At 35.3% G+C, this 16,979-nt stretch overlaps 1 protein-coding gene across 1 annotated transcript; it reads left to right on the top strand.

Moving 5' to 3' along the window:
- The first annotated feature begins 1,405 nt into the window (after positions 1 to 1,405).
- LOC128679502 (ceramide synthase 2-like) lies at positions 1,406 to 16,479 on the top strand. The gene is made up of 8 exons (XM_053761790.2): positions 1,406 to 1,700; positions 4,590 to 4,707; positions 10,006 to 10,227; positions 12,539 to 12,760; positions 13,235 to 13,353; positions 14,036 to 14,180; positions 14,928 to 15,010; positions 15,688 to 16,479. The coding sequence occupies exons 1-8, from the start codon at positions 1,522 to 1,524 to the stop codon at positions 15,695 to 15,697; spliced, it is 1,098 nt and encodes a 365-aa protein (XP_053617765.1). The 5' UTR covers positions 1,406 to 1,521; the 3' UTR covers positions 15,698 to 16,479.
- The last annotated feature ends 500 nt before the right edge of the window (positions 16,480 to 16,979 follow it).

Genomic DNA, 16,979 nt, shown 5'->3' on the forward strand with positions numbered 1-16,979 from the left:
AACGGAGTACCTACTGATTCCATGTTAGAAAGAGCGCTGAATCTTTCGTCCCTCATCACGTGCCCGTCTCAATCTGCCACTCTGTCTGTATGAGATTAGTCGGATTGGTCCGGGTAGTAGCATGGAAATATTTAATCTCAATTGAATTACACTCGTCCATCGTTGTCTAGTTTTCTTGGTCTTTGGTTTTCACTTGCAATCTCAAGTAGAAACAGGAGCACTTGGTGTAACTATTTTTAGAAGGGCGCGGTTCACTTTGTAAATTGTTTACATTAGAATTATGCTGCTTATAATCTACAAGAAAGCAACCCAACCACACATTGGGATATCCTATTAATATTATAAATCCGAAAGTTTGTGAGGATGTGTGTATGTACGTTTGTTACTCTTTCACGCAAAATCTACTGGACTGATTGTTATAAAATTGGGTACGCGGGTAGAATATAACCTGGAATAACTCATAGGGCACTTTTTATCCCTAAATTTCCACAGGAGCGAAGCCTCGGGGCGCAGCTAGTACCCAATGTTTTTCTAAAAAATCTTTTTTTCTTTTTACAATTTATTAAATTAGGTAAATACATACCTAATTTAATTAAACCTTTACAGGCACAATTACATGTCAAATACGTATTTACCTATTTCTCAAAAATATATACTTCATTAATATATAGCGTAGGTCGTAGCGTAATAGACTTCCCTGTTGAGATTGATAAATTTACTTCAATATACATCATACGCTCCGCAGCCTGTTTGATTAATCGTTTTAAGTATGCGGAACCCCTATATATTTTACGAAAGGCCCTGAAACTAGATATCTATCAAAAATATCTCCAGTGTTGCCATTTATGCTCAACTTACGTATTTTGTAGAAAGTAAATTTTTGATAACCAAATTAAAACAAAGATTTATTTAGGTTTAGGTATTTTATAAATAGAATGTTGTCGGAATATTCACCCTTGTAAACTTCGAAAATTTCCGATAATTTTTGGGAATGCTGTCCTAGAATTAAAGTTTCGAGTAAATCTGATTTCGGTCAAAAATTTTTAGTCTAAAAAGCCCATGAACGTTCTAGTTCAACAAGTTTAGGATTTCAGGCAAACCCCAGGTTCTAGATCGAAGTCTAGCCCTAGGTCAAAATCTAGGTCTGGTGACGTGCTATGTAAGAATTCATTTTACTTTAAATCTCAACACCACAATAGAATACAAATTTTAGCAAACAACTATTAGAAACCTTGGAGGAGCGTTCGAGAAAAATTAGCATCGCCTCAACTTTTTGTTTGACAACACTTTCGTTCGAGTAAAGTTTTAGCTTCAAATTCAAAGGCGCGATTGCCCTGCTGTTTTGTTATTGTAATTACTTACTCAAAATATGGCAACATTATTCGCTTACTGTCAAGTCAAATATGTTTCATTCATGAATGAACGGCAGTCGAATTTACGGTGCCATTCGTATTTATTGTGTTTCATGGTGAAAAGTGAATTATAACTGTAATTTATAGATATTAAACAGTGCGCGTAAACATGCTGAAGGCAGCGCTTGATACTTTTTGGTCTGAAAAAGTGTGGTTACCGCCAAATACAACGTGGGATGACATCGCGCCTGGCCCCGAAAAGGCAGTGGTGTACGCCGATTCTAATCACGTTTTTTTCCCAATACCGTTAGCACTTGTGTTCATAACGGTTAGATATTTGCTTGAAAAGTAAGTATTTATTTAACAATACTCATCTGTTCAAGTAAACAGTGAAGGGTGCCCGTGATAACCTATCGGTAAATGGTGCGATGGTGAATCACGCGATATGAGCCGGCTGTGGTTGATCGAGCATGCGAATCCATCTGAGCATGTAGGCACAATTCGCCAACTTTTAAGTAGTAATAAAATTTCTGTTAACTACCTATACTTTGTTTATTACAAACATGCTTTGCATATTTTTTTATCAGCACTCCGATCACAATTATAACATGTTTTAATATATTTTGACTATGTACATTACGTACTTTGTTATACTATTAGAAAAAAAAATTGTAAGAAACAATAATGATAAGCCGTTCTGGCATAATAGGGTTCAACTCTGTTCAAATGAGTTTCTTTCATCATTTCTTCTCAGCAGTGATCTATCATCATTCCGAAATGCCAGTAGTTTGTAGCTTGTGAGAAATTACTATTCAATAAAAAAAATTGACATGAAAATGTGCCTCTGAAGGTCTAATTTCTTAATTTATGATTTTCTGAAGTTATAGAAGAAATATTATCCCTATAATTGTGTATGCATTATTTTAATGCTTGAATAATTTTTTGGTATAATTTATTTAATGTAGGATGATCATAGCTTCACACATTCTTGATAAACTGCATTCCATTCTATAATGATTATATTATGTAAGAAACTTTATTAACTTGTTTATTGCTGATAATACAAGGAACTGTGTATATAAAATTCTGAATTTCAGACATATAATTATGCAAGATACAGGTCAATTTATTCCATAACAACTTGTTTTTGTTATTGTAAGTCATATTTAGCAACAAGTTAATTATTACTGAAACTAGAAATGTACATTTTACGCTGTGTTGAAGTTTGATGGTCCTTTCTTCACTCAACTTTCACTTTAGAAGTCGGTGGTTGACTTAGTGTTAAATAAATTTTCATAATAAATTTCATCCTAAGCATTCAGCTTAGGATGAAAGAGAACTTTCAATTTGACATGCAATAATTCAACAATGACAGGAAAAGAACTAAAATCGAAAAGTCCTAATTACATTAACGATATTATTGTAATACTGCTATATTAGCAGCTCTATGAAATGAATAAAGGATGGCTCGAGATGCTCTAAGTAAACCAGTCCTTCTTTGCGTATTGTATTTTGCACACACAGCCCGATCACATTGCAATCCTATTGTTGTTCCATTGTGTTCATTATCTCCAGGATCAAAGGATTAATAAACATTAATTAGACTAGAACCTAGACCTCTAGAACTTTTGGGAAGACATTTAAAAATATACCAAAGTTTTATTTTATCTATTTACTAAATATTATAGAAAACTGTCCTGTGATATTATGACTTGGAACAAACTTTGGCCATATAAATAAGTAGGATTTGTCTTGGGGATAACACATTAAAATGTAGCTAAGTTTTACTATCTTAATAGACTCAATACTCAATACTTTATTTGCATAAATGTGAAATGACTTGCTAAGAAACTTTGGCACTAATAAATTAGTGGGTTAAAATGTCATGTTAATAATAATTATATTACTGTTTGAACAAGGAAAAGGATAATCATTAATAGTGTGTAATACTTCCTGTTATTTTTGCAATGTGGTAATGTGGATTGTAGGAGTTGACAAAGTACATCCATTTGTTTGGTGCTAAATGATTAATCAATGAATTAATTTAATTGCAGATTTATTTATTTATTTACTCAATCTTCTTTAAATTGTACATACACAATATTGACATATGTATAGTTTGTATACATTAGTTTGAAATGTGGAGAAGGACGTAGGATACCTTTCATCCTGGAAAAATAACTGTTTCTGTGGGAAATTTACGCTAGCGAAGCCGCGGGCAACAGCTAGTAACATTACAATGGACACAAAGGTACTTAGCAATACACCCAGTAAAAGTACTATTCTCATGCAAAGTTTATAAATAAATCTCTGCATTATTTACAAACCAACCTATCAGGTGTTAAGTTGCATATATACAATAGCGGTGTTGCCCCATTGAAATCTGATGGCCCACTTATGCATTATTAGATAGACTTGTAGCTGAAGTCACAGTGTAATAATTTTATTAACAAAAATTTTACCACAGATTGTGCCCAAAATTCCTTTCTGACCCGTGGAAGACCAAAGTGGTTCACCTAGGTGTTCCACGGTTAACTTTTTGTACCCCTGGTTCACCTAGGTGTTGCGCTATTCATAATAATGTATTACTATCCCATATACCCGTAGTTCACCTATTTGGTGTACTACAAGTTAGGTAACTGTACAATTCTATTAATATAGTGCCCAAGTTTTGAAATTGTATAATGTTGTACTTTTGGGTCATGAATCTTAGTAGGTGTTGGTAGGTGGAGTAAGGCGCTGACAGTAGCCACAACCGAAAGAAGTGTTGGAAGACCTACACACAGATTGGGGCACTGTATAATGATAGTCATAGATAGGACAATGTAGGGCGGCGTAAGTGAAGTGCATTTGCTCAGCAGCGGACAGAACAATATTGAAATGACTTAGAATATAGAATTTTAAAAATAAATAATAAATAAAATTGGGACAAATCACACAGATTGAGCTAGCCACAAAGTAAGTTCGAGACTTGTGTTATGGGATACTAACACAACGATACTATATTTTATAACATATACATATATAGATAAACATCCAAGACCCAGATCAATCAGAAAAAGATCATTTTCCGTCATGACCCGACCGGGGATCGAACCCGGGACCTCTCGGTTCAGAGGCAAGCATTTACCACTGCGCCACCGAGGTCGTGAAACTATTCATCTAACTATCGTAAAAATATTCATGCACAAAATAAAATTACTTGTTGGTATGACAATTGTAATTGTTATTTTTCAGACATGTGTTCGCACCGTTAGGCAGATCTCTTGGGATCAAAGAGACCAGGGCTAGAAAGACGCCCAGTTATCCAAAATTGGAAGCGGCGTACCAAAAGTCTGCAAACAGGATAAAAGATGTATGTATTGTCAATAGTAATTAATACCAATTTTATAGTTACAATACTGTACATTACTCTTAGGGCAGGAGCCTATATTCACACTAGAAACGTTAAATAACTGGGCAAACGGTGAGACGAGAGAGAGAGAGAGAGTGCCAGCTGCTTTTCGTCCTCTTGTCTCCTGCCAAGTGCTCTTCTTCAGAGGCTATGGCTTAGCAACATGTTTCTCAGTTCCACTAATAAGCCATAATACAGCTAAACATGGCCATGGGTGAATTTCACGATCTTGTGGCGTTTCATTAGTGTCGCAGATTTTTTAAAAATAAATAATCTTTTTTTTAAATTAAACATTTATAAAATTAACATTGTACCAGTACTTTACTTATTTATAAATATAGGATAATTAAATCGATTATTGTGTTTGGTACAATTTATTAAACACTAATGAGAGCCCCCGGCTGTGTACAAAACGCTCGTGAAATTCACCCCCATCGAGTTTCGCAAAACTACTATGACAACGTAATATAACCGTATCTAGATATAAATAGATGTATAAGAAAGGAGTCACATGACATGGCAAATAACAAAGAATTGTCTTCCACTCAAAAACATTATATGGGGCGTTGATACCTTCTACTACGCTGTTCCATTATGATTTTTTGTTTACCTTCCACATTGCGTTCTTTTTGTTTATATTTTTATAACAGAGCGACTCGACTATAGCACCTACAGTTGTTTTGTGTCGCTATCAATAATTGTAATGCATTTAAAAAACGCTTTAGTTTATCACATTACCCTTGACCAGTCTCTGGTATTGTTTACTTTACACAAATGACAATGACCTGCAGTAAAAAAATCTATTTCACTTTTTTGTGTAAAGAGTACGATAATTGTATATACATTATTTTACTCAGATTAATACAGATCGTTTATAATTTTTGGAGTATAATTGTTTGCTTGCGCTCCGTAGCATAAAAAAACTAGATCTTGTTTTGAACAAATAGAACGATTCTCAATTTGAGAATTAAAAAACTGTTTTGTTTTTACTCAAATTCGAATTTAGAAATATTGATGAACGTGAATGTTTTTCCTATTGCGTGACAAACCGGTCCCTCACTCACTTAGTATTTTATTGTCCAACATTATTGTGTAACATTATGTTTATTATAGGTAGATTCGACCCCGTAGGTCGAACCCTGATGCAGCCTATAGCCCGAGGATCAGGGGCGCTAAAGTCGTTATCTTCTCAAACACTATTCGTGGATCTGGCATAATTTTATATACACTACATGTTTCAAGTAGACGGAAACAAAATACTATAACTAAACGCTTCTAAATAAATAAATATGCTGCGACTGAACATGTTTGGCAGCCCTTAAATATGCTAGGGCTGTCAAAATTCGTAATCACTGCTGTTGTTGAAAGGCAGTTCAATTCAGCAACACATTTTTTTAATTGACACAATACGCCTCTCATCTCTTCGAAATGGTACTAAGGTAAATTTTATGTTGCAAAGTTACAGCATTTATGTGAGTACTGAGCCAATCTGGATTACATTGTATTCTATGATGTGAAGGACGTCACGGAATTTCGCTGATTATTGTGATAAAGATTATGCATGACTTTACATATGTAATAGCCGACGATAAATAAAATATCGGAAAGGTTTTATTATTGAAATACGAATTCAATTTCAAAAATCCATTGTGAGAAATAGGATTGCAAGTTTCTGTATGCTTTACTCAAACTGAGCCTGTGCCGTTATTAAGGTCCGCTTATACCGCACCGTTCCCCCCCGGCTAAATGTCGTTCATTGAAAAGTGAGTTTTAATGCGTCCCCTGTAGATATACTTTACGTTGACGACAAATTAGCGGAATGCTTGCTGACAGTTCTCGTCTAGGGTGACGGATATCGGGTCATTAGCTGTCTCTTACGTATAAAATATTTTCCCGTTTCTTCCTCACAAAGCGTCCGCTTTCCTACGATTCTCGCAGGAACGCTTTTTTTGCAACATCAAATTTCGTTCAAAATCGGTCTAGCGGTTTTGTTGTCAAAGCGTAAAATACTGACTCACTAGTATTTACAACAGCACAGTAAATAAAGCTGATTTATTTAGTCTTTCATTATATTCAGGTTTATTTGTCGTCAAAAACTAACATCAGCAAATTATGAATGTAAAATTTATAGTTACTTTTCAGCTGCCATGTCGACCCTGACCTATACATTATAATAACCTATAACTATAGGGTATATTGTAAGGTCATTGCCGGCTTCATGCCAGCAATAAAATGTTTATGTGTAATTCCGTGGCTTTGTAAACCGCATTTGAAAGAAGCTAAGCAAAATTTACGCGGATATCACGTCTTTAGCCCATGCGGAGAAGACAGAGTTAAGAGAACTTAAAGGCAACTTTAGCTGGATAGTGGATTTGTTGGTGGAATTGATTCTGAACTGAATTAGTGATAGGTAGGTTACTAGCCAATATTCTATGAGAATAATCACCAGTTCTTTGCTTTGAATGACTTTTACAATCAGCGGCAGACTAGATATGTTTTTCTAATGCTCCTAGTGCAAGCATGAAAGCAAAAACAATGTTCATCTTGTTTATGAAGTCATTATGTGGGATTAAATAGCCATTTGTCTTCTCCATTTCACGCATAAGTTACCCAGTAACACGCCAAACTATTTGGAACGCCAAAATATTTTAGCTGCGGGCGGAGTCGCGTGTAATCAGCTAGCAATAAATCAGCTGATATTTTTTCACGCCGCTTATGACCGCTTATCACCAGCGACCTGAATAATCATAATCATGTACCTACATAAAAAATGTTAACCTCGACACAAAATAACGTATCAATGTAGGCGCCGCATACCATTTGCCGTGCCGTAATAATTAAATATACTTCAGTAAAAAGTTTATAACGAGATTAAAAACAATGAATACGCTATTGTTTATTGAAATATAGCATGTTATACTAGACACTGTCCTAATCCTAACTAATATTATAAATGTGAAAGTATGTTTGTTTCCTCATCACGCATTATCTACTCAATCTTCTTGAAATTTTGCATTGATGTAGTTTATAGTGATGTTTGTATGAATCACTTTCGCAGTATGAGGGTGGTACGCAGAGCGTTTCGACCGCTGCGGCTGCGCGGCCATTACAATCCGTCAATTTTCTTGAGGAAGGAATCATTTCCAAAATCAATCGTTCATAAAATTGACATTACTACAGTACCGAGTAATTAATGTAAAGTCATATAGTAAAACTAATACTTGTCTTTGTTAAAATTTAAAAAATTGTAATGACAGCGCGTAAAATTGGAATGATAGTGCGAAGGCTGGGTCAATTTTGTTTATTAATTTTTTTAGGTGAAATAACAGTTGTGTTTACAAAATGATGGGAAAGAAGGACATTAGAGTACTATGTCCTTCTCCATACCTCAGACTACATGTACGCTAAATTTCAAGAACATTAGTTGAGTAGATATAGCGTGAAGAGGTAACAAACTTACTTTCGCATTTATAATATTAATTAGGATGACCATTTTGTATTTCCGGGACCATTTTTCGGGATGAAAGGTACTCCTTTCATCCGGGAAAAATAACTGGTGCCATGGTAAATTTACGCAGGCGAAGCTGCGGGCAAAAGCTAGTTTAAACATAATATATCGGAAAGGTACTCATTTAAAACAGATTTGTTATTTGTTTCTTTTTTGAGCTATTTAAGCATTAACTAGTCATATTTACCGTATTCTTACCGCACCGGTCACAGTACCGTCGACAATGAAAGGTAAAAGTTGATACGAAAATTACACAAGACGTATATTTTTTCGTTTGTTTACTTTTGACATTCCAACTGGTGCCTAGCCACGGGATACATCTATCGGTCGTTGAATAGTTACTGAATAATTTATAGCAAATCGCCTGCTGCTCCGCCCGCAGTAATGTCGATCCCTCGGGAACAGTACTTTTTTTCGCGATGAAAAATACCCCATGTCTTTCTCCACACCCCTGACTGTGTGTATGCAAAATTTCACCAACAGTAACAAACTTTCGCATTTATAATATTAGTAAGGATTTGAGCAGACGATAGCCATACCTATGAAACGATAATATTAACATTTTGGGTCACGTAAATAACCTGTACCCGTAATTTATATAATCGGTGCCCTGAAACAATGCTAATATATGCATATAGTACAATTGTGAGAGTTTGTTTGTCCTTTTTTTACATCAAAACGGAGCACTGATGTGGAATTTTTGGTGTGGCGATAATTGGAGAGTGGCATAGGCTATTTTTACTGCGGTAACAGTCGCGGGCAACAGCTAATATAACTTCCAATCAGCGCCGACTTAAACTAAACTAGAGCAAACAAGAATTTGGAGACCAGTTAACTTGAAAATTTTCGTTTTGATGACACTTTCAATCGTCATTTAATCTTTCAATTACCAGAGTACCAGTCATAGTTCTCAAGATATAACACAAAACGCTTCACATATTTTTCACGATATTTTGACATACCAAACAGAAGAAACAAAACGTAAAGACTTACAAATCTTAAATTCGTGACGCCATTGGTTGGGACAGGACTTATTCAAAAAGTTTGGTCGGTAATAAGGAGTTCAGGAGTGTAAACTCTGACTGGAAAGCGGCAAATTGTGTTTGATTATGTAAATTCTATCATAATATTGCATATTTTTGACAGTTATCATGCCTTTTCCGGTCCTAAAAGTTATTAATTGTAATAAAAAAATACCTGTAATAAAAGTAATTTTATAATAGAAAGTAATTTTATAATACAAAAAACCTATAAAAAGTTATTTTATAATTTTAAAAAACGTATAAAAAGCCTATAAATTCAAATTTTAAATTCTCGTTGACGTCGAAAAACTTTGTCTACTGCCGTCTTCGAAAGAAGCCGCGCAACAAACTTCACCGCAACCTTTTATATTCTATACAGGGTAACTGGTATCTAACGCATAACCTTCCAAAGGTTACATAGGGACTAACATCTTTTGTTCTACGACTTTTGTCTAAACGTAATAAATGCAAAAATGCTCCTTTTTTAAGTTTTAATGTCGTTTCTATAAAACGTTAACTCTATTTTCGATTCAGCTACATAACGCTACTGTACGGTCTCGTGTTCCATCGCAAATTCGATTGTATTTTTTTATATGAAAAAAAAAAACAAAAAAACTATGAATCACGAAAAGACGTAGAATAAAAGTTTCTTGTTTTGATGTACCCAAGTAGTCTTTAGGGAGTTTTGCGTTTGATACCAGTAACCCTGTATATTTTTTAACATTACAGATAGGAGCATTAGCGAAAGCGACAGATTTGAGCGAGCGGCAAGTGGAGCGGTGGTTCCGTCTGCGCAGGAACCAGAACAAGCCCTCCACCCTCGTCAAGTTCTGTGAGAACTCGTGGAAGTGCACCTTCTATGTGTGCAACTTCAGCTTCGGCCTCTTTGTGCTGTGGGACAAGGAGTGGCTGTGGGACATCGACCAGTGCTACATTGGTTACCCACATCAGGTGAGATCAATAATTTATCTGTTTATCATCATAAATTAATTACTCCACTAACCGAGCTGTGTCCCTCCTAAAAACAATACAATAGAACAAACATTAAAAAAAAATGGAGTATGCGATAGGTGAGGCTTTTTAGTGTTAGAAAATGCCCAGCATTAATATCCCACTAGATTATTGCCCACGGACATTTTTAGTGATAATTTAAACCGATTTCCAAGTGATTATAATAGACTAGATGTTGCCCGGGGCTTCGCTTTCGTTGCAAATTTTGAGATAAAATATAGCCTATAGCAATCTTGGATAATGTATCTTTCTAATGGTTCTAAAGAATTTTTGAAATCGGTTCGGCAGATTCGCCAAAAACATACAAACTCACAAACGCTTACGCTTCTTTATAATAATAGTAGAATAGTATAGATGTACTTTTGTCTCACTGTACATCGTGGGCAAATGTTAATGCAGCGAGTGACTTTGAAAACATTGTAATCATTACAGTGATTTTTTTATTAATGTTTATATTAATTTAAGGTCGAATAATCATCAAATTTGTTCTTGCTACAACACAATTAAGGGCTTTTTAGAACGACCATTGAAAAACATTTTACAATTTTGGGATCTTCCAACCTGGAACCTTGACGTGTAAATCGTTTCCACTTGGTGCATAAAATGCATATTGAATTGCATCTGCAGTGCAGTTTTTAATGTCTGATTTTAATTATTTTATTACAAGAAATGTAAACGAAGGGCTTGGAGCCTACAGAGTGACGTAGAGAAAGACGCGGGACAAGACTAAGTTATAATTACATAAGTATAAGTAATAAGTCTCAATAATTTATTTAACACACATACATTTTTCCATTTTCAGCAAAGGTATATGTTTATCAACATAATCTTATACTTCTAAATGGCCCTCGTGGAAATTGTGGAAAAGTAATCTAAATTTGTTTCTCTCCACACACAAGATTTCTTTAAAATTCATCAAGCAGTTTTTGCCTTATAAAGCCATGATAAAACATTAACAATGATAGGCATTATAAAACTACGCCTATCATATTTATAATGTAAGTTTCTAGGATATTATGTAGGATTTGTAGCTTGTATGAACATTAACTTTAAAACTTGTGACTTTAAGACACAAGTTACATAAAGCGCAATGGGTAATCGAGCCACCAGATAGTAAGTGATCACCGGTGCAATACGCTAGTCGATGTCAGTCACAAGGGCAGATAATTGTAAAAAATATTCTTCGCGAACAGTTTCGCATGTTGTGACGTCACTTGTTTAGGAGCGTTTGATCGAGTCCAACAAATGTGTGATTTTATTTTTATCATATCATTGAAAGCATTGTAATTATCAGAGTATTTTTTTCACAGGTGTTTCTATTAATATAAAGGGCCTTTGCATAGTCATCAAAACTTGTCAACTAGCCTATTGCAATACCACGTAGCATTGATGGCCTTTCAAAACGGCTAGACTCGTTTCTGGAAGGTTCCAATATAAAATTTAAAACGAGTAAACTTTGTTTTGTTTGAGTAAATTTGTTATTTGCAAAGCCAGTTACTTTACCGTCGTTTTGTCACCTCAAAGCATATATTTACTAGTTCAAATAATATTGATCGTGTAGCTTTGACTTGTAAGTTACATGTTATAGGAAATTATACCTTGTTTTCGACATGAAATTACCGTGATCGTATTATTGTGGATCATCATATTATTGAAGCGGTGGTGGTGTAATGGTTAAGCACGCCTGTGGTTCGAAAGGTCCCAGGTTCGAGTCGTACTTGAGCCACATGAGACACTGACTAATGTATGTTTTCATCGACCACCACTTGCTTCCGGTGAGGAAACGTGAAAGGGAAAGTCTGTGTGTGTTTCATTCCACGTTATGACCACGACCCTCAGCTATGAGTAATACGACTATGAAGAAGATATTAGTTTGAAGAGAGATGATGGTTTGTAGTCATAAAAACCAGATGTCGGATGCCTTTAGGCGACTTGATTCAATCTAACCGCTAATGTTTTGACCGCTGCGGCCGCGCTGTGTTTACAATTTGTTCAAATTTTGACAAAGACAAGAATTAGTTTTGCTATCTTACTTTAAAATAATTAATCTGTACTGTGGTAATGTCAACTTTAAGAATGACTAGAAGTTTCCCGAGGCTTCGTTCCCGTGGCAAATTTTGAGATAAAATATAGCAATCTTGGATAATGTATCTTTCTAATGGTGAAATAATTTTTGAAATTGGTTCGGTAGTTTCGGAGGTGTTGATGTAATGTTCCACGTTTCCATTTACAATTATTTATTTTATACCAGGGTGTAACGAACGACGTGTGGTGGTATTACATGGTGTCGTCCGCGTTCTACTGGTCGCTGACTATATCGCAGTTCTGGGACGTGCGCCGCAAGGACTTCTGGCAGATGTTCATCCACCACATAGCCACCATCGCGCTGTTGACCTTCAGTTGGGTCTGCAATCTGCACAGAGTGGGCACCTTGGTGCTGTTGCTGCACGACTGTGCTGACATCTTCGTTGAGGTTAGAGAGACAGAAAGATGTTTGCTATCTCTGTTTGTTCTAATGGTTGACTGGTAGAGAACGCCATATATAGGCGTTAAGTCCACCTTTTGTACAAATATTTTTTTTTTTGTATTTTTGTGCAATAAAGTTTATAAATTACATTAAAATTAAATTTAAATTAAATTAAAAATGATTTATTTGATTTTTATGTGTGCACGCCATAGTGTGTATGCCATTACCATAACAATTAGGTATTTTTGTTGATCTATAGTGCACACAGAACAAGTTAGACGAGAGAAGTTCGTAGATACAGACATAAATACATAGATACATTTAAAAGTTATCTGATTCTACATTTACATCAAAATAGGTATATTTATATTTCCACATATAATCTTACTTTTTTATAATTAGTATGGAAATAAAGATTTAGTTAAAAAAATCGCATTGTCAGTACCTATTTTTGAACAGAACCATATTACATTTTTACAGTCAGTGAAGGCAGCCAAATACGCGAACTACCAGAAACTGTGCGACTCTCTGTTCCTGGCTCTCATAGTGGTGTGGATCTCTACCCGCGTCGGCATCTACCCGCTCTACATCATCTGGAGGTAACTCTACATTCTGTTCCTGGTACTCGTCGTGGTTAATAAGGTTATATTAAATTTTTTTTTTATTTCATTTCTCACACTCGACAAATATGTTTGATCCGAACGCCGGAAGGGAGATGAGAAATCTCACACATGGTCGGAAAAATTGACATAAATCAATTAAAATAAATACATGATATCATTGATTTTGCCTTCGAACAATTTTACATTTTTGAGAATAAAAAGCAAAAGTAAAATAAGTACTGTTTTGATGATTCTTAAGCAGCCAGATCAATTTTAAAAATATACTTAAGCATACCAGTCTGGAATTAAGTACTTCCGGAATTGGGAGACCCATACCCATAGCCAGACTTGCTCAGGTCTGCAAGGCCTGCACGGTAATAAACTAAACGGTAAACTAGATGTGCTCGGATTCCTACCTAGACTAAGTCGACCGGGCGAGGGAACGAGTAGCAGCTGACAGGCCGCGTTGGTCAGTTTTCTGTGTCGCCAAAACGAAAATGCATCTAGCATTTATATATATATATAATTTCTATATATATATATATATATATATATATATATATATATATATATATATATATATATATATATATATATATATATATAAATGCTAGATATATATATATATATATATATATGTATAGTTTCGAACAGTCTTCTAACAATGAGCTGCTTCCAGCACGTCGATCCGAGCGCCGATGTTGCTGCCGATGTTCCCGGCGTACTACATCTTCAACTCCCTGCTGTGTCTGCTGCTGCTGCTGCACGTGGTGTGGACGTGGCTCATACTGCAGATAGCGTACAAGACCATACAGGCGGGACAGGTGAGTTAATTATATCGTATTGTGGATTTTCTTTATCTTGATTTTAATGTGGATCGGAGTTTGTTCTTCATCTGCGCTTTGGTAGTCGGCGGTGGACTTAGTTTTAAGTTAATTTTTGACGTGATGTATCTTCGTATAAAAACAAAAATATGATTTGAATTGAGGGTGGCGCTGGCAACATTGCGAGGCTAGCGCCCCCACGGCGGTAGCGAGAGGAAACAAGAGCGCGTATGCGCAAGATTATAAACGTCAATATGCGCGGATGTCATTGGAATGGCGGCGGATATTTATGTTTTGTGTTTATTATCATTGCGCATGCGCATTGTACATTATATGGATTGCAACTGTGTTTGTCATTTCTGTTATTATTTAACAATACATTTGTGTTCGCTTTTTCGAAATCGACGACGATTTATTTGTAAAATGTAGGAGAGAATATTCGATTATTTCCATATTTTCGCATTAAAAATAAAACTAGGTCCTGTTTTATAAATTTATGTACACAGTATAATAGAAGTAGAATGAATATAAAACTTGAAAATAGATAGGAAATTAAGGAAACTTATTTCAAAATAAATTTATTTTTACAAGCTTTTATATATGAGTATGACAGTATAACTACATAAAAACTCGCATCAAAATCCGTTGCGTAGTTTTAAAGATCTAAACATACATAGGGACAGATAGACAGCGGGAAGCGACTTTGTTTTATACAATGTAGTGATCAGTGATCATTATGATTATTAGATGGAGGGCGACATCCGCAGCTCGAGCTCCGAGTGGAGCCCGCCCGCGACGCCGCGGCCGCCCACTGAGCTGCTTAGTGCGGGGTAAAGTGCTTGTCTCTCAACCGACAGGTGTCGGGTCATGATGGAAAATGATCCTTTTCTGATTGGCCCGGGTCTTGGATGTTTATCTATACATGTATTTGTTATAGAATGTAGTATCCCATATAACAAGTCTCGAACTTACTTTGGAGCTAGCTCAATCTGTTTGATTTGTCATAATATATTTATTATTTATTTACTTGCTATGTACTTTATTGTAGTCCTAGCTTTTGACTGAGTACTTTTATTGTACCACCATTTTACTGTAAACAATAATGCCCTTCTGGCATGTCAGGGGCCAACACTGTTTAATGTGTTTCTTTCGGCATTTCTTCAGAAAAATATGCCCGCGCGTATATTTTCCACGGGAGCAGCTCTTTTTCCGGGATTAAAGGTACCCTATGTCCTTTTGCGTGTACTTCAAATTATACTTATGCAAAATTTCAAGATTGTTTGAACAGATATAGGTTGAAAAGGTAACGAACAAACTTACTTTCGCATTTATAATATTAGTTGGGATGTTGAGATTGAGATGGGTAATAATAAAAATATGAATAAATGAATTTATTTATTTAAGTAACAGAGAATCATAATTTGTTAATACTGCTTATAGACTATGTTAGTAAATATGTAAATATATATATATATATATATCTTTTAAAAACTTATTTTATTTTCAGGTCAAAATAAAGTGCCCGGTGTCTTACAATAATTGAAAAATTTGCAGTCTGTCGTCTCACTCTCACGATGTTTATATATTTTTAGACAATTCTACTAAAAATACTAAAAATAAGTACAACGCCCGACTCGACTACCCTATGTAATAATTGAGTTTCATTTCACTATATTATATTAACTAGTGTGAGTTTTTTATTCGAATTCGATTTCGTTTCGCGTCCAAGCGGACACAGTTGAACAAAGTTAACAAAACAAATTGTTTAGCTTATTGACACATCTGGCACATTTCGTGCAGGTGAATGCGTGTGTGAATGAAATGAAACGCCAGGGTTGGCGCCATAATCGCCGTGCATTCGAAAACATCAAGTCAACTCGCTTGAAAAAAATGGCATAAAATTTTAATATAATGAAGCTGTTTAACTCGATTTTCTTGGAGCATAATTTGGAAAACCAAAAATATTTTCGCGAAGTAATCGCAATGTTGAACTATTTGCCTTGATTACGATATTTTGGACGGCGTTCTCAGCTGTTGGTGGCGTGTTGTGTGTTTAACGTTACGTGTCATTACGCGGTTGGTTGCGAAACGAGAGCTCGATCGAGTAAAATATAAAAAAAAAACAGGTTGCAATTACGAAATCTTTTGCACCTTTTTTTTGCCAGCTCCACACCGTCGCCGAACGGACTTGTGCCGACGCGAATGAGTGAACGTAGTTAGTATAAAACCATCAATGTATACCGAATTTGACAAAAGTTTGGCAGATTGTGTGGATCCGGCATTATATTGATACTAGTGACCCGACCCGGCAACGTGACCTTTGAACATTTTTTTTTAAGTGCATTTAGTTCGATTTTATTTGCATTTTAACTGTTCGCGGGGAATCCAAGACCCAACAAATAAATGTTTGATGTGTGATCCCTTACGAACCAGTGCAAATGCGCCGGTTGCACTGGTTCGTAAGGGTTAATCTTTAAACTCGTAGTCTGTTTCAATATTTGAATATTGTTCATTTGCAGATAAATTGTTAGTTATCTGTAATGTAGTTAACTATAAAACATTGTGATTTTTATACACCATACAATAATTAAATGATATTATTAATAATAATTTCGTAATATGCTCAGTTACTTCCAAAAAATATTTCCATACTGAATCCAATAATTTTTCGTTTCATCGATTTCTCTAGAATACAATATTTCTATGACATACTTATCACGAAGCTTGTCGCGATAGGCGATGGACACTACGGACTATGCCCTTTCTAATTTACCCTTTCGTTTTCGTAGCAAACAAAAG

Source organism: Plodia interpunctella, chromosome 21 (genome assembly GCF_027563975.2).
Source record: "Plodia interpunctella isolate USDA-ARS_2022_Savannah chromosome 21, ilPloInte3.2, whole genome shotgun sequence".
NCBI classification, from domain to species: domain Eukaryota; kingdom Metazoa; phylum Arthropoda; class Insecta; order Lepidoptera; family Pyralidae; genus Plodia; species Plodia interpunctella.

Bases quoted from the DNA above. Each gene is read 5' to 3' on its own strand.
- LOC128679502 (XM_053761790.2), top strand. From the start codon at position 1,522: ATGCTGAAGGCAGCGCTTGATACTTTTTGGTCTGAAAAAGTGTGGTTA. The intron at 1,701-4,589 runs GTAAGTATTTAT...GTTATTTTTCAG, and splicing joins GTTAGATATTTGCTTGAAAA to ACATGTGTTCGCACCGTTAG. The intron at 4,708-10,005 runs GTATGTATTGTC...TTAACATTACAG, and splicing joins CTGCAAACAGGATAAAAGAT to ATAGGAGCATTAGCGAAAGC.